General features: G+C 38.2%; 1 protein-coding gene across 1 annotated transcript in view; it reads right to left on the bottom strand.

Annotated features, from left to right (window-relative positions):
* Positions 1 to 20,349, bottom strand: part of LOC150095635 (dynein axonemal heavy chain 8-like) — a 2,108,518-nt gene that overhangs the window by 1,546,580 nt on the left and 541,589 nt on the right. The window contains exons 24-25 of the mRNA XM_090409931.1: positions 6,176 to 6,238; positions 5,032 to 5,270 (exon numbers count right to left, since the gene is read on the bottom strand). Coding sequence (XP_090266057.1) covers positions 5,032 to 5,270; positions 6,176 to 6,238 — 302 coding nt within the window. The remainder of the gene's footprint in view (positions 1 to 5,031; positions 5,271 to 6,175; positions 6,239 to 20,349) is intronic.

Genomic DNA, 20,349 nt, shown 5'->3' with positions numbered 1-20,349 from the left:
GCAGTCTGGTGCGAAACAGTGACCAATGCACCCAAATATACAGTAGGATGCTACTATAGGCCAGGGAGTACAGGGGATATTCATGCATCAGCAAATTAGTGCAATGAGTGCAGGTTTAGTGATTATTATGGGGGATTTTAATTATGGTGATACAAATTGGAAGGAGGAAATATCATGTAGCAAAAAGGAAATGGAGTTCATACATCTTCTACGAGATAATTACTTGAAACAGCACATAACTGAAGGGACACGTGGTGTGAGAGTGTCGGACCTGGTTATTGGTTCAGAGGATATATGCATAAGTAAGGTGTCCATGTTACCTCCAATTGGTGAAAGCGATCATGTGGTATTGACTTGGAAGGTTGCGAAATCTGTAGATTTTTCTGTTAAGATGGGGTATATACGGAACTACAGGTTAGGCAATTATAACAAGCTTCGGAGTGAGCTTGCAGCAGTCCCATGGCAGAACATATTGCAGGGGAAAGATGTTAGCAGTGCATGGGATAAAATCAGCGGGTATCTGAGGAAAGCAATATCAGATTGTGTCCCCATGGTCAGGAAGACAAACAAGGCAGGCGTTAGATCAATGAGCAGTAGTATCAAGCTTGATCTGCAAAAAAAGAAAATGTTATGGAGAATGTACAAGGAGAAATGCAATCAGTACGCCCATGAGCAGCACAAGGCTCAAGCTAGGAAGGTTACCAGCATAGTAAGAAAAGCTAAATCAGATTATGAGAAGACCTTAGCCAAAGAGATCAAGGGTAATCCCAAAGAGTTCTTTTGCTATGTGGCAAGCAAAAGGAAGAATGACTTCGGAAGGATAACTTTAGTGGGTGCTGATGGTATTGAGGTGACAAAATCAGATGTAATAGTCGAGTTACTGAGTGATCACTTTTCAAAAGTCTATCACCCAGGTGAGGATATCTCTGTACCTGTAGCAATAACTAATGTGAGAATTGAAGCTAAGAAATCAGAGGTATTTAATATATTGCAAAATTTAAATACAAACACTGCTGTAGGCTTAGATGGAATATCAGCTCGGGTATTGCATGAATGTGCAAATGAATTGTCAACCCCTCTTACTTGGATATTTAATTTAAGTTTGAATTCTGGTATGGTCTCTAGGCAGTGGAAGTTAGGCAAAGTGATTCCTTTGCATAAGGGTGGCTCTAAAACTGCGGTAGTTAATTACAGACCAATCACCATCTCAGGAGTAGTGGTAAAAGTATTGGAAAAGTTGGTTAAAGACAAAATTCAAGAATGGGTGGATCAGGATATGATACTCTATAGAGGCCAACATGGTTTTGTTAAAGGTAGATCCTGCCTTAGCAATCTATTAACTTTTCATAATAGAATGACATCTGAGTTGGACAAAGGAAATGGCTACACAGTGATACTTCTGGATTTTGCTAAGGCTTTTGACAGAATACCCCATGGAACATTGTTATGCAAACTGGAGCAGATAGGAATGGATACTAAATTGGTGATATGGATAGGAGAATGGCTCAGGGAAAGATGCCAGAAGGTGGTGTATGGAGGAGCCGAGTCTAGGATGAGGCAGGTGACCAGTGGTGTGCCTCAGGGTTCTGTGCTTGGGCCATTGTTGTTTAATTTGTATATAAATGATATAGAATATGGCTGACAGGAAGATATTCAGTTGTTTGCTGATGATGCAAAGTTGGGTAGCGCAATAAAAAATCAAGCTGATGTTGAAAGTTTGCAGGATGATTTAAATAAGCTGGTAGAATGGGCAAAAGGTAATGGATGTCAGTTCAATGTGGAAAAGTGTAAAGTCATGCATTTTGGGATTAAAAGATTACCAGCTGTGCACTACATTGATGGAACAGTACTCCAAGAGATTGATGAGGCTAGGGACTTAGGGGTGTTGGTAGATAGGGAGATGAAGTTCAGAGGACACATTGCTAAGGTGACCAAGATTGCGCATAGGATTACTTGGTTGTTGAGGAACACACTGACATCCAGAGATAAAGAGGTTATTATTCCCCTTTATAAAGCATTGATACTTCCATATTTGGATTTCTGTGCTCAGGTCTGGTCACCTGGATTCCTTGGAGATGAGGAGACTGTGGAGAGTGTTCAGAGAAGAGTGACTAAGTTGGTAAGTGATGTAAAAAATGCTCCCTACATTGATAGATTGAGAGCTTATGGATTTCAGAGGTTGGTTGATAAGCGGAGAAGAGGGGATATGATAGAAACGTTTAAATTACTGAAAGGTTTTTATAGGATTGATGCAGGGGAAATGTTTCAGCTGTGTGATAGTGATGGAAGAACAAGAGGTCATCCCTGGAAATTAAAGAAGAGTGCGGTTAACAAGGGTGTCAGAACAAGGTTTTTTGCCTGGAGGGTGGTGAATGAGTGGAATTCATTGCCCTGACTTAGTTGTGAGCTCTTCGTCTGTAAATGAATTCAAGAAGAGATATGACAGATATTGTTTTGATAGTTTGGGTCTCCTGCGATGAGTCTATTGACTCTATGGAGATACCCGTAATAATAATAGTTGACCTTCCACAACGTGTCTTGTGACTCCATGGAGGTCAGGAAATAATAATAATAATAATAATAATAATTTCACATAATGAGATTTTTTACTCCAAGGAGGCTGATTATGCTGATACCCCTTGCTTGTACACTTCTGTATTTTCTCACATTTATGAAGTGTTATTTCCAAGTGAATGATGTGCACTAGCAAAATGGAAATGGTTATACAGTACTTAAATATTTTTCTGAAGATCACATGCTTGCATCATTTCATACAAGATTATTATTATTTATTCTTTTACTTGCTTCACAGTATTTCAATGCTCTATAATTTTTTTTCAGTTTTCTCAGCTAACACTTTTTACAATAAGCTATCTAAGAATGGTGAAAATTATGGCCCACTTTGCAACTTTAGTGGCCAATGGGCTAGACAATATGAAAAACTTGCTCTCTAGAACTGAAATCAGCAAAATGTTTTTTTGAGAATGACAGTATAGTAAATATTTTACACTATACAGAGCAAGAGATAAAATTGAGGACCAAGATTTTTTTTTTTATTAACAAAAAAAAAAAGCTTCAACAAAAAGCTTACAAGACAACTGAGATGTACAGCATGGAAAGATGAGTTGAGTAGAAAGGAGAGAGAGAGAGAGAGATGTAGCTTGGGTATTGATCAAGAGCTATTTAACAGCAGTAATATCTGAGTGAATTCTAAAAGAAAAGGCTAAATAACATAGGAGTAAAATTGATGAATGAAGATATTAAGAATGAAATCAGGAAGAAGAAGAAGAAGGCACTGTGTAGACAACACAAGATCAATGTTGGTAATAATCAATTGCAAGAAGAGTACAAAGAGGAGGCCAGGAAGATGACTCAGTTAGTAAAGACAGAAAAAGTGCAGTATGAGCAGAAATGAACCAGTCCAGCTAAGAAAAAGCCTGAGTTCTAGCAATATGTGGCAAGTAGAAGAAAGAATAACTATTTAGAGGATGATGCTAGATGATGGCACTGGCAGACAGGTAACTGATGCAGAGGATATAGTTTAAGTATTCAATGATCAGTTTCTCAGTTGTATTTTATCCTCTTGAAGGCAACATCATGAGTAACTGGAGTGTAGAATGTATGGCAGAAGAGGGACTGATGGTGAATGAACAGGAGGTATTATGTAAACCTGATATTAATAAGGCAGTAGGACTTGACAATATATCACCACATGTTTGGAAGGGATGCTCTAAGTAATTAACAGCATCTTCTGTTGATCTGTTAATATTCTTGTAACAGAGTGAATCTGGAGCAGAATAGGAAAAACTGTTCCCTTTCACATGGATGGAAAAAAAGCTGAGGCTAAAAATGACTGCTCTGTGTGACCAGAGTTATTGTCGAGGTATTAGAGTTTGGTGAGGAGAAGGATTCAGAAATGGGTTGATAATAGCAATATTCTTTATGTTGACCATCATGAGTTTGTTGGGGAGGTCAATCTTTAGCCATTTGCTTGGGTATTACAACAAGGTGACAAATTCACTGCATAAGGAAGATGTATATCAGTGGTGTATCAGTGGAAGGTCACTGATGTGCCATAGTGATTGAACTGTTTTGGAATCATCATTGTTTAACTTGTACGTTAATGGCACTGGGACCGGCTTAATTAGAGATATACAGCTGTTTTCTGATGAATCAAAATTATATAGAACTATGAGAAGTAGAGCAGATGTTGTGGTTTTGCAGGAGAATCTCAAAAGAATACATGAGTGAAGTGATGGGTTTAATGTTGCAAGGTTGCAAATGCCTATGACACTTGGGTGAAAATTTTACATTAAATAACTTTTATTATGCGAGTTTTCCTCTGTTTTTATATTTATATTGATTATGCCAACTCATAGTATTCCATTATTGAACTATGGTATACAATTAATGCCAAAATTTTGAAGGAGGCAGAAGAGATGTGAAATCTAGGAGTAATGATGGACAGAGATATGAAGCTTAGGGGGGTCACATTGCTAACATTGTAAGAACATCACAATAGATAATGACAATAATAAGGAGAAATTTGGCTTGCAGAATCAAAGAAGCTATGGTTCCATTTGTATAAGGCTTTGATCAGGCTGCATATAGTTCACTATGCATATCATAGTGAATAAATATATGCATAGTGAATATCATGCATATCATTATTCATATATGCATATCACTGAATATTATTCACATGATATTCAGTGATATGCATGATATTCACTAATTGTTGATATGCATATCATGCATATCAACAATTAGTTTGGGAGATTCATATTTTATGTAACTAACAAACTATCAAAAAATAGTTTTTAATAATATTATTTATTAATATTAATTTTTAGCAATCAGACAAGACTGGACTGATTTTATTTACTATAATAAGTGCATGGAAAGGGGAAATATTCAGGTATTAACTATATCAAACAAGTACTTATACATTTTAAAGTAATATAACTATAAAATAGAAACAGCATCTCTCCTTATTAATTCGAAGTTTTTGAAAATATCAAAGAGACTTACTTATTCTGAAATTCCAACAATTCCTCAGTCATTTGCCCTACATTAACTGAACCCCATGGAGTATTGCAATAGCCTTTAATTTTCTTGTCGACTAGGTTGAAAAGACCATATAATTTTTGAAGCAAACTGACTTCCTTTTTGGTAACAAGAAGAGTTGGATATTCAGTGGAGTCCAAAGCAAAAAGGGTTTCACCTCCTTTGTAGGTTTCGTATCTTTTCCATAACTCATTAAATTTTACCTAAAGCATAGAAAGATACATACAATTACAGTGATCATAATGATTCTAGTAATTCATCATATCATCAATATTTACTTTGGTAAAGTCAGTTTTCTTGAAAGAAAACTAATTAAATATCTGAAGTCATTAATCTTATATAGGAAGACAGAAGTAGATGATTGATGTGAGAAGTGTAAAAAAAAAAAGATAAACATTATCTTTTTAAAGATAAGTATTAGGGGAGGTATTTTGTGTGTGTATCTCTAGTAATAGCGGCTTATAAGTGTGAGTTCTTGAAATTGACTGCATTTCAATAAATAGTACCAATCTGTTGTTGCTGTCTTGTATGTAAGAAACTGTATCCATCATGGCAGCCAAAAGAACTAACACATTCTCACCCAGCCACCAATGAAAGACTACGTTATTCATCATAGTAAAGGATTTTGTAGCATACTATATATGTAGCATTTGTACATCTCATGAATGAAAAATAGAGCAGTGAGGAATGAAAAGGAGTACATGTGCATTAAATATAATTAACAAGAGGTACGAGATCACCTGACTGTTACTGTTCGCAACATGAAAGAGGAGTCTATAAATTTCATGTGGGACAGTGAAGCAGAGGGAAATGGCTATCTTTTTTTTTTTTTTTTAGATCATCTCCTAGTCAAAAGGCTGGAACTATTAATACTTGAGTAATTGTGCACATTCCTTATGTTTTGAAGATGACTTTTACAGAAAGAATTAAGACACTTTGGGGCTTAGGTGTGCAATGAGGAGAATCAAATAAAAAACGAACTTTGTGGGAAAAAAAAATTCCATGAATCAGATAGAAAAGAAGCATGTGGTATTTTTATGTACAATTCCAGGCTTTACAGAAATAATGACTGCTATTAAGAATATAATATGTAACTAAACAGACTTACAACAAATACATCCAGTCTTCTGCTTGCTTCCTCAGATGAAATGTCTGGAACCATTGGCCCTTTCTGCAAAGATTTAGAAAACAAATGTTTAAGAATGCAAATAATAAACACATGTAAAATTACAAGAGTTTTATCATCCTAAAAATAGTATATGATTGAGAACTTCTTTCATTCATGTTTGATCTTTCACTATGCCTGCTTGTTTTTGTCTCCTTTCTTCATCGCAGCTAACACCTGTTGTGGACTGTTGATCATTATTTCTGTCAAATCAGTTTTATACACTTGTCCTTCCTTATTTTTATGAAGGACACGTGTACAGAGTGATTTGACAGAAATAATGATCAACAGCCCACATCAGGTGTTAGCTGCCATGAAGAAAGGAAAAATAAATATCAGAGTTTTACTACACTAGTTTCATTATAAAGGGGAAAAAATTAAATAATAAGAATAATGTTAAATGAAATAACAAAGGAAAAATTTTTGCTGCTGGAAGGAAGAGTAATGAGTGAAAAAAATAGATCTGAGCAAGTAAGAAATGTGGAAGGTCAGAAGTGTGAGTAAGGAATGATTGAACTGTTGCATATGAATAGATAAGTGAGTAGCACTAGTGTAGAGAATGAGAGAAAAAGTGCGCAAGACAAACAGGAGAAAGGAGAACACAATGTGACAAAAGTCAATGCTCAAAGAGGAAGTGAAAATGTGATTAGACAAGACAGGAATGGGATGTGATGGGAAGTAAGGAGAACATGGTACCAGGATGGGTAATGAGAGAAAAATGGCTTCAGGAAAGCATGAAGAACACATATCTAATAAGTGGCACGAATGAAACTTGTCATAGATTCAGAAATCTGCTGTAATATACATATAAAATTCTAGAGGCATCAGAAACAAGGGAAATGAAATCATAGCTTTTTCTGACGTTGTTCATCCAAATATTGTTGGAATAAATGAGATATAGTTGGATGAAGAGGATATCCTGACAGGACTAGAGATGCAAATGTATGATTTTTTTTGTGAAGGTAAAAAGAAATGTGGTGCTATCAGAAAAGGAGTTATGTCCATAGACGGTAGAGCTGCAAGGGAGAAATAGTGAGAGAGGTTTTATGACAGTGATGTGCGATAGAGGTGAACAAAATGAAATACTTACATGTTGCTACAGGCCTGGCAATGTGGAGGGGTAGTGATCATAAAACGAATAAGCAAACTGGGCAAGCAAACAAATAGCAAAAGGGTAATCATTATGGGTGATTTTAATTATGGCAATATGTATTGAGATTATGAGATGCAAACGGAAATAAAGAAAATAAATTTCTCGAGTATTTGAGGGATAATTATCTCAGGCAGTATATAACAGAGGATATGCGAAGATTAACGGTCTCGGATTTGATCATCTCATCAGAGGATGTTATTATAAATGAGGTGTCAGATCTCCTCCAGTTGGTGAGAGTGACCATGAAGTGATTACGTGGGTGGTTGTTAGCCATATGAAGACTTCCATGAGGAAAAGGTATATGTGGGACTGCAAGTCTGATGATCATGAGCGCTTGTAGTCATAACATGGAATGAGGAGTTGGGTTGAAAGGAGATCAATGCATGTTTAAAAACCATCTAGTAGAAGCAATGTCTAAATGTATTCCAAGATTAAATAATGTAGCTGTGAAATGGATGAATGGGATTAAGCATGCAGTACAGAGTAAGAAAGCATTATGGAGGCAACAAAAGTTTACTGGTAATAATTAATTCCAAGAAGAGTACGAAGAACATGCAAGGAAGGTGACTCAGTTGGTAACAGTAGCAAAAGTGCAGTATGAGCAGCAGTTATATAATGAAGCAAAAAAAACAAACAAACTTAGGGAGTTCTTTTGATATGAAACAGGCAAAAAAAAAAAATTATGGTAGGATTGTATTGATTAGAGAAAATGATATAAAGACAATTGCTGTGGAGGATATAGTTGGGATATTTAATGAGCAGTTCTTGAATATCATCTTTGTGAATGTGACATCAAAGAGAGTTTAAGCACAGTAGATGATGAGAAGAGACTGACTCTGAATGAACAAGATTGTTATGTCCCCTGCCCATCGCTTTTACTTTTCATTGTTATTATTTATCTCTCATGTATCAGCTATTTCATTGCCGACTAATTTATATTTTGATTAGAACGACTGCGCCAGCCGGCAACTAAATTCTGATACTCAAATAAATAATGCTAAGCAACAAGGGCTCACGTGATGTGCAGTCATGGCTCCGCCCCTTTTCTTTCTTACGTAAATTGCTTCCCCCTTCACTCATTCAGGTCCGAAAGTTTTATAAGTGGTAATTCAATCTCAGAAACAACAGACTCATGAACTTTGACATAAAGAAATACATTTATTATAAACACTTGCATAGATACACTTTAAGTAATAATTTCAATGCTAGAGAGTCTGAACTCCCCCCCCCCCCCACCTCTTTAGGTTAAGATATCCAAAATTTCAATTCTTATGTTTAAATGAAACAATTCTATATCTCTGCTATATTATTATGTTCAGACTCGATTATTCCATACAGGGTTAATCAGTGCTCAATTTCTAAGCACCATTATATACAATTTTTATACAAAGTATGTCAGACGCATTCCGTCTTGTATTTTAACATGGAAAATATTCTAACTCGTGCTCAAGCTCTATCCCCCCCCCCCACAACTTAATTAAAATTCAGGCTAATATCTAACATTATATCATCTAGCTTCTTCCTGACAAACAGTTCGAAGGTTAGGTTCCTTTCTCAGCAAAAGCTTAGAGTGGCACCAGCTTATTTGACACAGACAGATCAGTCCAAGCAGTCTTTTAGGCACTATGGATAAGTTAATGTGTGGAGCTCCTTAATTCCTTGGCTCCTATTCCTTTTACGATTACAATTCTATAATGAGTATGAAAAATTGTACATTACCATCTTTTTCTTTTCATGTAGTTTCCGTGACTTCCCTCCATGCTTTCACTTCCGTATTTTCTCACCACATGTTTCTGTGGCATCAGCGACTTACCTCCACTATCCTCGAAGGTTGCCCTTCGCCGACACCTCACGTTGGCATAGCTTACCAATGGCTCTTTACTGGAATTCTGACTTCATTTCCTTTGGTGGCTTTACTCGATTTGGTACAACAGCAACCGGGAGATTGCTGCTGGGCACCGGCGACAAGCTTCCGTAGCTATCCAGGATTTGGACGGGAACACAAGAACAGAAAATGAGAGAATGTTTGAGTCTCACGCCGAGCCTTATATTACAAATGCGAGCGCCCTCTCTCTCTCTCTCTCTCGGTGACTACGTCATACTCTTAGCCACGGCCAATTGGTCACCCCAACTCCGAACTGTTTTGACATGGTTCTAATACGCAGATCTCTTATGCACATTTCATAATAACAATTTCGGTCCTGAGACACAATTTCCCTTTGCTTATTTTACACAGACATTATCAATTCTAAATACAGATTTCCTAAGTTTATTTAATATTAACAATCTCAGTCGGTTTGATATACTTCTGAGTGAACATATATACAATACTCTCTTAGCCCTTTCTCTGGAGGCATAAGCATGTCCTTATTCTTAGGTCTAATCATCACTGTGTGTTGGGTTGGAAACAAGATGGCTTACAAATAGTGAGTCAGCTCTTTTTCTGACACAACAAAGCCCCCCCCCCCTTTAATTAAAATTTTTTCTTAATGGAGTTACGAGAAAATTTCTTTGTCTCTTACTTTTCATTTCCCCTTTCTCACTATAACAAGAATTTCTCCCCAAGAAAATTTTAGTCCTCAGTTTTCCACGGTGGGGTGATCTTTCCAATATGCACTGACTTTCGGCAGTAACCTGATATATGCAGGGGGTTTTGACATGTACCTGCCGTGCGCTCAGCTGTGTGCTCTTGTTTTCAGCAAAATTCTCTATTTCCATCTCCTTGCTTTGCCCCTTTTCTGTGACCAAGTTACTATCTACTCTCTTAACTGTAATGATGTCAATCTTAGATTGAGTGTCAGTCATGGGGTCTTCCCTTCCTTTCTTCAGTTCTGCCTCCATCCTGCATTGAGTCTCGCTGAGCAAGGGTTTGTCCTCCTCTCCTTGGCATTCGAACTTCTGATCCTTTGTTCGGTCATCCTTTCTTCCACGGAACTGAACGCTCGCCTTGGGATAGTCACAAGAGAATCCGTGCTTCCTTAAGAAGTCCTCACCTAAAATCATTTCCACGTGTGTGAGCGAGTTCTTGGGTAGAACTAGGAAGTTATGCCAGGAATGTAGGCCTAATCCTACCAATTCTACTTTTAGCCTCACACGTTTTTGGGCATAAGCCACAGAGGGGGATATCCCTAAGAGTCTAATGGACTTCATCAATCTCTTAGTTCTTATTTTCATGCAGGTACCCAGTTCCCTGATGCAGTTCTCAGATATTGTAGAAACCTGAGAGTCGGTGCCTAAGAGTGCGTCAATATCAATTCTGCCTATTCTTGTTTTTACGGTCATCCCTGTGAATTTTCTCCCTCCCTTTTCATTTGGTTTGGCACAAATGTGAGATGTAGTCTCAGGGTGGTGCCTGACTCTTGAGGTTCCTGGTGCAGTAAAACAGCCGCAAGCAATGTGCCCTAATTTATTACATCGGTAACACCTAGGAATCTCTCAGCGGAAATCTCGTCTAACCTCTCCGGCTAAAGACAAAGGAGAGGTTGATCCACTTTGGGCAGACATTTCCGTTGACCTTTCCATCAGGGACTCTAACCTATCGAGAACAGGCTGTTGCAATCTTTTTACTTCTCGATGAATGAGATCAGTTACCTTTTCTTCCTGAACCATTTGAGAACGCTGACCGTTGGAAGGATTCATCTTTAACTGACTGATTACTAAGTCAAGTCATTCTATGAGCGGCAGTTGTAACTTTTCAACCTCCTGTCTGACCAAGGAGTGAACTTCGTTGAAGTTACAGGCATGAATAACAACTTTGCAGACTGATTCAGTTTTGTTTCTTTCTATATTTTCCTGCACTTTCTGACATTTCTGTACTTCCTTTTCTCTCCCTTCCTTGACTTGGGCATCTGTTATCTTCTTTGCTATCCTTCACAACATTTCTGTGACTTACAGTGGCTGCGGGGTAGATATCCCCAAGCAGTTATTCTCTCTCTATAATGGCATCATGGCATTCTTTTAGGTTGGATATCCCCTTTGCAAATGCTGCCTCCTTTAGTTCTTATCTTAGGCATACTCTGAAAAGTTGGAACACGGTCCAGTCCAAATGGCGTTTCTCATCTTCAAATACACTCAGTGTATTAGCAAACGTGAGTAACCTATTATAATATTTGGGGACACTTTCCTTTTCCTTCTGTTTTATTCCTTGGAGCTTCCAGAGGTTAGGTCCCACGGTTTTGGTTTTTGAAAATTGTGAGATGAGAATTTGCCTGAACCTCTGGTAGTCCATCGTATTTTTCAATAGTGGCAAGGGGTAGAAGAAACTTTTTGCCCTTCCATTCAACTTGCTGCGGAGCAGAAAAAGCAACTGGAAGTCACTCCATCGCCCTATTTTCCTAAGTTCCTCTATGTAATCAAAAAATGCCCCCACGTCGTCTGATTCTTCGCCAGAGAACTGAGGGAAAATTTGTTGAAGGTTTATGCTTTTGAAAAACTCTGGGTCGCTCATCTTGGTCGATGTTGGTAGGGACATACTCACCTTTTCAGATTGATACACTCTATTACTAACTCAGTATCTCTATATTAAATTTTCAATCTTAATTGAGTTCTGTGTCTGAGATTGAGACCAACTTATCGTGCTCTATGATTTTTTTCTCTCAAGCACATCCTGTCCACTGTGCCATTGTTACGTCCCCTGCCCGCTGCTTTTACTTTTTATTCTTATGTTATTATTTATCCCTCATGTATATCAGTTATTTCATTGCCAACAAATTTATATTTTGTTTAGAACGACTATGCCAGCCGGCAATTAAATTCTGATACTCAAATAAATAATGCTAAGCAACAAGGGATCACGTGATGTGAAGTCATGGCTTCCCCCTTTTCTTTCTTATGTAAATTGCTTCCCCCTTCACTCATTCAGGTCTGAAAGTTTTATAAGTGGTAATTCAATCTCAGAAACAACACTCATGAACTTTGACATAAAGAAATACATTTATTATAAACACTTGCATAGATACACTTTAAGTAGTAATTTCAAAGCTAGAGAGTCTGAACTCCCCCCCTCCTCTTTAGGTTAAGATATCCAAAATTTCAATTCTTATGTTTAAATGAAACAATTCTATATCTCTGGTATATTATTATGTTCAGACTCGATTATTCCATATAGAGTTAATCAGTGCTCAATTTCTAAGCACCATTATATACAATCTTTATACAAAGTATGTCAGACGCATTCTGTCTTGAATTTTAACATGGAAAATATTCTAACTCGTGCTCAAGCTCTATCCCCCCCCACAACTTAATTAAAATTCAGGCTAATATCTAACATTATATCAGATCAGTCCAAGCAGTCTTTCAGGCACTATGGATAAGTTAATGTGTGGAGCTCCTTAATTCCTTGGCTCCTATTCCTTTTATAATTACAATTCTATAATGAGTATGAAAAATTATATATTACCATCTTTTCTTATCGTGTAGTTTCCGTGACTTCCCTCCACACTTTCACTTCCTTATTTTCTTGCCACGTGTTTCTGTGGCATCAGCAACTTACTTTCACTATCCTCGAAGGTTGCCCTTCGCTGACCTCACATTGGCATAGCTTACCAACGGCTCTTTACTGGAATTCTGACTTCATTTCCTTTGGTGGCTTTACTCGACTCGGTACAACAGCAACCTGGAGATTGTTGCTGGGCACCGGTGACAAGCTTCCGTAGCTATGTAGGATTTGGATGGGAATGCAGGAATAGAAAACAATATATTTTCTTGCCTTCTATAATAAAATGAGTAGGGCAGGTGACAAGGGGAAGCATATACTGGAATTCTGACTTCATTTCCTTTGGTGGCTTTACTCGACTCGGTACAACAGCAACCTGGAGATTGTTGCTGGGCACCGGTGACAAGCTTCCGTAGCTATCCAGGATTTGGACGGGAATGCAGGAATAGAAAACAATATATTTTCTTGCCTTCTATAATAAAATGAGTAGGGCAGGTGACAAGGGGAAGCATATACTGCCGTTTTCTTTACTTTTTTTTTTTAATTTTGCAAGGGCATCTGATAGGGTCACATCAAAAATTGATATATAAGTTGTAACTCATGTTGTTAGATATCGTTTATTATACATTAATAAATTATATAATATTAATAAATGAAACTTTGAAAAAGTGCTTAAATGAGGCAGTATCTAAATGCATTCCTAGTGTTTAAAGAATAAATAGGTTGGGAGTGAAATGGATATGCAACCTTATTAAGGAAGTGATCCACAAGAAGAAGATGATGTGAAAATAATTACATCAGAATAACAGTAGGGAGAACTTATGAAATATATTGAGTGCCGAAGACTTGAATGATGGTGAAATTTTTGGAGACTGTCTGGATTGGGAGGATGACTGGCTAACTTGCAGGGGGAGAGAGAGAGAGAGAGAGAGAGAGAGAGAGAGAGAGAGAGATGAGCTAAAAGAGGAGGTGGAATGTATTGGGAATGAAATGAGAAGTATGAAAGATGAGATAAGACAAATCAGAGTAGGAGTGACAGAGAGTTATGGGAAATAGAAGAGGAGAGAATGGAAACAGTCAGAGAGATGGAATGAGAAGAATGCGAGGGAGTGCTGGAACCAGGGATAGAGTGATATCAGGACAGCGGGTATGTAGGGGAACACAGAGAGAAAGGGTTACAGGAGAAAGAGAGAGAGAGAGAGAGGGATACAGGTGAGCAATCAAGGAACAGAGTGGTAAGAGGTGTGTTGTATGGACACTCGATGATCCATGGTGTGCAAGACAGGATGCCAGAGGAGTGTTTGCCTGGAGGAATGATAGAAATTGCGGCTATGGCAATTAAGAGGGGTGAAAGTATGGACGAGATGATTGTGGACAAGACTGACTTGAGAGGCAGTGTAAATCGGGTGGTGAGAGATGTGAGATTCATGCTTGAGGTTGTACAAAAGAAAATGCAGAGAGGAAAGATAGTGTGCGTGTAACCCAGATATGATAACGATGAGCTGAGCAGAAGGGCAGTAGTAATGAATAGCAGAATATCTAGAATGTGGCAGAAGAGAGGACTGGAATATGTGGATGCTTTGAGGGCATTTGAGGACAGAAAGGAGCAGCATGCGAGAGGACATTTGCATTTGAATGAGGAAGGACGTTGGCATTTGGAGAAATTGCTGTTTTCTGAATGAGTCGGTATCAGCCTGGCCAAAGATTATTCGGATCTCTGAGATGTGGTTGACGGAATATGATATAATAACAGGAATACAAGTAGCAGGGTACAGCATTTTTTGGCAGGATAAGAAGGGAAAACGTGGTGGTGGAATACTGCTCATGATAAGTGATGACTTATGTCCTCTAAGAGTAGAGGCTTTGGAAGGCAACAACACTAATGGTTTTGAAAGTATATGGTATAAGGTAGAGGTGGGCAAGACAGGATATTTTGTGGGATGTTGCTACAAGGCAAGGAGCACAGAGGGTGGGGAGCTGGAGATGTTTAGGCAGTTCAACTTAGCAAGTGCAAGAAGAAGAATGATTGTTATGGGAGATTTTAACTACAGCAGTAAAGTTGGGAAAAGGAAAATACATGTAGTAATAAGGGAATAAAATTTCTGGAATTCTTGAAGGACAAATGTCTTAGGCAACATTTAACACGTTCGCTGCCACGCTATTTCGGCATAGTCTGTTCCCGTACGCCGAGCAATTTCAAGTATATGAGTATACTCATAGTTGAACTGTGTATTCTCTTAGATGGTATATGCTCTGCACAAGCCATTATACTCGTATGATGCTAGCTCCACAAGCCAAGAATTTTCACTTCTTCAAGGTCAGTACGGTAATCCGTTGCTGGTGGTAAGCATCATACGAGTATACTCGTAGCTGGCTTGTGTAGCTAGTTTACCAACTACGAATATACTCATAGTTGGCAGCGAATGTGTTAATAGAGGGAACAAGAGGTTCAAGAGTTTTGGATTTGGTCACAGCATCAGACAAGCTGATAATAACTGAGATGATATCTCTCCCCCTTGTTGGAGAAAGTGACCATGTGGTTCTGACTTGGAAGATGAATAGACATGCAGGAAAATCAAATAAGTTGCAGTGCATAGGTTTATATGTCAGGTTAGTCAACTGGATTCGGGATTGACTGTCTGATAGGTATGTATCAGAGAGTTGTGTATGGTGGGGCAGTATCAAGGACGTAGAAGATTACAAGTGGAGTCCCACAGGGCTCAGTACTGGGACCTGTATTGTTTAATGTTTAATCTTTATATCAATGGATTGCAGGGGGTTATTCAGTTATTTGAAGATGATGTGAAGCTGGGAAGGATTATTAGTAATAGTGCAGATGCGGCGGCCCTGCAAGAGGATTTGAAGAAGCTAGATAGATGGGCAAATAAATGGGATGTTGGTTTAATGCAGCAAAATGTAAGGTCTTGAGGTTTGGGAAACATCGATGGGATGCTGCATGCTCTATGGTATGAGTTATACTGGAGGAAGTATACTGGAGGGGAGACAAGAGATCTGGGGTTGATGATTAATAGAAACCTGAAATTTAGGGGACCTATTGCAAAGGTGGTGAAGCTAACACAGAGGATTGCTGCAATACTGAGAAGGACAATGACCTGCAGAGATAAAAGAATTATCATTCCATTGTATAAGACCCTGATCAGACCACACTTAGACTGTTTTCTCAAATTTGGTCCCCAGGATTTTAAGGGGATAAGTTAACTGTGGAAAGGGTACAGAGACGGATAACAAAGATGGTTTCACGACTGTACAATGAGGATCGGCTGAGGGAATATGGACTGCAGTTTGGTAAATAGAAGAAGAAGGAGAGGTGATATGATTGAGACTTTTAAACTGTTGAGAGGTAATTACAGGGTTGATACTGGGGAGCTCTTTTACTTGGTGGAACAGAGGGAAGGAGCGATGACAAGAGGACCATCCCTGGAAGTTGCAAAAGGAAGCTGTGAGCAAGAGGGTGAGGAGTGGTTTCTTTGCATGGAGGGTGGTTGATCCGTGGTAGAGTGATGAAAGCAAGAACGATCAATGAGTTCAAGGAGTTGTATGAAGTATTTGTGTTTCCTACTTAGGACCTCCCATGATGAGTCTTTTGACTCCATGAAGGCATGAATAATAATAATATTAATATAAAGCTCAGCCAAGAAAAGTAATGAGTATTGTGCGGAAAGCTCAATCGGAGTATGAAAAGAAATTGCCCATGCAAGCTAAAGGCATCCAAAAGAATTTGATCATTATGCCATGAGCAAAAGAAAGAATGAATGTGGAAAAATAACTGTATTGAATGCAGATGGTACCCTGGTGTCAGAAGCTAATGAGATTCATCAGCTAATGAATGGTCACTTTGCTAATATACAGGGTGTTCGGGATAAATTTGACAGTTTCGTAAGGAAAAAGAAAATCTTCTTTGTATCTATTAAATTTAATGAATTGACAAAAAACATTACAGGCAGAGTTAATTACAATACTATCAACAAGATTTACTCAAAATAACCACCATTAGCATCGATCACAGCTTCAATCCTGCTTCGGAACCTCGAACAAGCTGATGCTACAGTCTCCCTGGGAAGGGCCGCAAAAACTGTTTTAATTTTATCCATTAACTGGGCTTTTGTATTACTGGAAGTGCGATTGGTGTCTTTTTCAACTGCGCCCCATACAAAATAATCCATGGGGTTAAGGTCTGGGGAGTTTGGAGGCCAAACATTTGGACTGGTGAAGTCGTAGAAATTTTCAGACAACCATTTTTGACTTTTCCCAGAGGTGTGGCAAGGGGCCGAATCCTGCTGCCATACATACGGCCTACCATTGGCTACCCTTGTTATCCAGGGCTTGACTACAGTGTTTAGCAACTCCACGTAGCCATCTGAAGTCAACCTGAGGCCCTCTTGGAAAAAATGCGGAGGCATCACATTGCCTTCAGAGGAATTCTGCTGTACGAACGCAATCAGATCGTCTGCTAGGGATCTTTCTTCTTGCTACATCCTCGTAGTCACCATTGCAAGTCTCTAGTTCATGCCTGATTGTTTTTACTGTATTCAGGGAGCATTGGGCAGCAGTCGAAATATCCTTATTTTGATGGCCGGCACGAATCATCATGATACAAGTTATTCTCTTCCATGATTCAGGTGGGTTCCAGCTATCCATCCTTTCTGACATCTTGTATATGAATGAAGAAGGGTCCAACCTTTTAAATGAAGAGAAGTGTGTGTTAATACATGTAACTTACGGAAAAATATAATTAATTATAAATATGTCAAATTTATCCCGAACACCCTGTATATCAATCAGGTGTATGAAACATGGTGCATAGTGTTACTGCTAGATTGCATGAAGAGTTTCAAGTGCATGAAAATGGGGTTGATCCCATTTTCATTCACCTACTTTCATTCACATAACCAGGATAAGAATTTGTCAGCAGGGACAGATGGAATATCAGCACATTTGCTAAAGGAATGTTCAGCTGAATTGGCTTGGTCGTTTACATGTTTGTATAACTTCAGTCTCAGCTCAGGAATGATACCACAGGAATGAAAGGCATGTATGATAGTTCCATTGCACTATCATACAGGGATGTGATAAGGGATGTACAAAATGTGATGTGTCTACCTACAGACCTATCAGCATCTCTGGTGTGGTAGTGAAGATTTTAGAGAAGTTGGTAAGAACTCACATACAGAAATGAGTAGACAAACAAGCTATACTCTGCAAAGAGCAGCGTGGGTTTACTAAAGGAAGGTCATATTTTAATAATTTGCTCATATTTTAAATGAGCAAATTACTAACAATGTTACATCCAAGTTGGATAATAGGAATAAGACTATGATAATGTTGGATTTTGCAAAGGTATATGATAGGATACCACACGAAAAGCTGTTACATAAACTGAAGAATATGGGATTGGAATATAAACTATTGACTTGGTTCAGTGGATGGTTGACAGACAAATATCACAAAGTGATATACAGTGGGTGTGAATCTGCCAGATTTAAGGTGACCAGTGGTGTATCTCAGTTTTCAGTTATTGGGGGCCATTGTTCAATCTGCACATCAATGACATTAGTAGGGGTCTAACAAGAGATGTGCGATTTTTTGCAAATGATGCAAAGATAGGCACTATCTTTGCAAATGATCCCTGATTGCCCAATCTTTGCAAATGATGCAAAGATTGGGGAATCAGGGCTGCTACTGATATACAGCACATAAAGAATGATTTGATTAGGTGGTAAATTTGAGAAAACGAAAATGGCTATCAGTTTAACGTTAGCAAGTGTAAAGTTATACACTTTGGCATGATGAGATTTCCAGCAGAGTAAGGTTACAAGAAACTGATGAGGTAGGGATCTTTGCATAATGGTGGATGGGAATTTGAAGTTGAAAGGTCACACAGCAAAAGTTTTAAATAGACCTCAGAGGTTAAATGTGATGTTAAAGCAAACCTTGTCATGTAAGGATAAGGAAGTCATTTTGTCTCTTTATAAGATTTTTTTGCCTCTTTATATGACCATACCTGGATTATTATGAGCAGATTTGGTCTCCTGGGTTTCAAGGGGATAAAGCAGCTGTAGAAAGAGTGCAAAGAAGAGTTATAAAGATTATATCCTAATTATGTGATTAAGATTATGAAGACAGATTGCAGACTGATTAACAGGAGAAGGAGGTTGAGATGAATCAAGTTATATAAACTTTTGAATGGGTGTTATAGGGTATCGTCTGCTGAAATTTTTTGTTATATGGAAGGTGGGGAGAGAACACAGGCGCATTCATGGAAGAAAAGTTTGTTATTAGCCAAGAAATGGGTTAGAGCTAGGTTTTTCAACAGAGCAGTGAGTGAGTATAGTAGCTTGCCTTTAGGTGTAGTGAGTGAATATAGAGTGAATGAATTTAAGAAAAGATATGACACTTGGTCTGGATGATTTATATCCTCCCTGTATGAGTCTTTGAGAGATCTCAGATAATAATAATAATAATACCATAGTCCCCCTTATCCGCAGGTTTGCTATCCACGGTTTCAGTTATCCGTGATCAAACCCCCCCCCGGCTGAAATCATCTATCCTCAATCCTCTCCACTTTGCCTATGTAATTATAAATTGTTTCTTTCTGGAATTTTCCTTTTCCATTTAAACATTATTTCAAAGTTGAATGTTTGTAGAAAATGTGAAACTATGGCTCTTTCTTTTAGTAATAGACAATTCATAAGTTTTAAATTGTGCACCATTCTGAGTAGTTCTCGGTTATGATATGCAGTTCGGATATGCCAAAGAGAAGCTGTAAAGTGCTTCCTTTTAAGTGCAAAAGGTGAACATTCTTGACTTTATAAAATAATAATAATAATAAAGCATATGCTGAGATTGCTAAGATTCCATTCACATTCAGAATACTTTTATTACACAATGTTGTTATAATTGTTAATCTCTTATTGGTTAACAATTAACAATTAGTTATTACTGTTAATCTCTTATTGTTCCTAATTTATAAATTAAACTTTATCATAAGTCTGTATATATGTATGTATAGGAAAAATACATAGTGTGTATGCATATATAGGGTTCAGTACTAACTGTCGTTTCTGGAATCTGCAAGTTATCTCAGAACGTATTCCCCACAGATAAGGGGGGGGAGCGACTACTGTAATAATCTACTTCTTCTTCTGCAGCTTGTCCCACTTAAGTAGGAGTGCTGGTTGTAGTGAATCTCCACCACAACCTCCTGTCTTGGGCTGTACCCACATCCAAGTTCTTCATCCTCAAGTCCTCCTCCATCATCTCCTTCCATTTCTTCTTTGGCCACCCTTGCTTCCTCCTCCCCTGCACATCCATCTGAATGACTTTCTTCCCAAATACTCTTCCTCCCTCCTCATCATATGACCAAACCATCTCAACCTTGCCTCCTGTATCTTTGCTACTAAGTTTGTAACTTTCACTGTTCCCCTTACATTGTCATTTCTCAGACGATCTGGTCACACAGCAGATCCACCAAAGCATTCTCATCTCTGCTACCTCCATCCTGCTGATGTT

The sequence above is a fragment of the Typopeltis vanoorti genome, chromosome 20 (assembly GCF_054136105.1).
Source record: "Typopeltis vanoorti isolate ZY-2024b chromosome 20, IOZ_Tvanoo_1.0, whole genome shotgun sequence".
Taxonomy (NCBI): Eukaryota; Metazoa; Arthropoda; class Arachnida; order Uropygi; family Thelyphonidae; genus Typopeltis; species Typopeltis vanoorti.
This window is presented reverse-complemented; position numbering and strand designations above follow the sequence as displayed.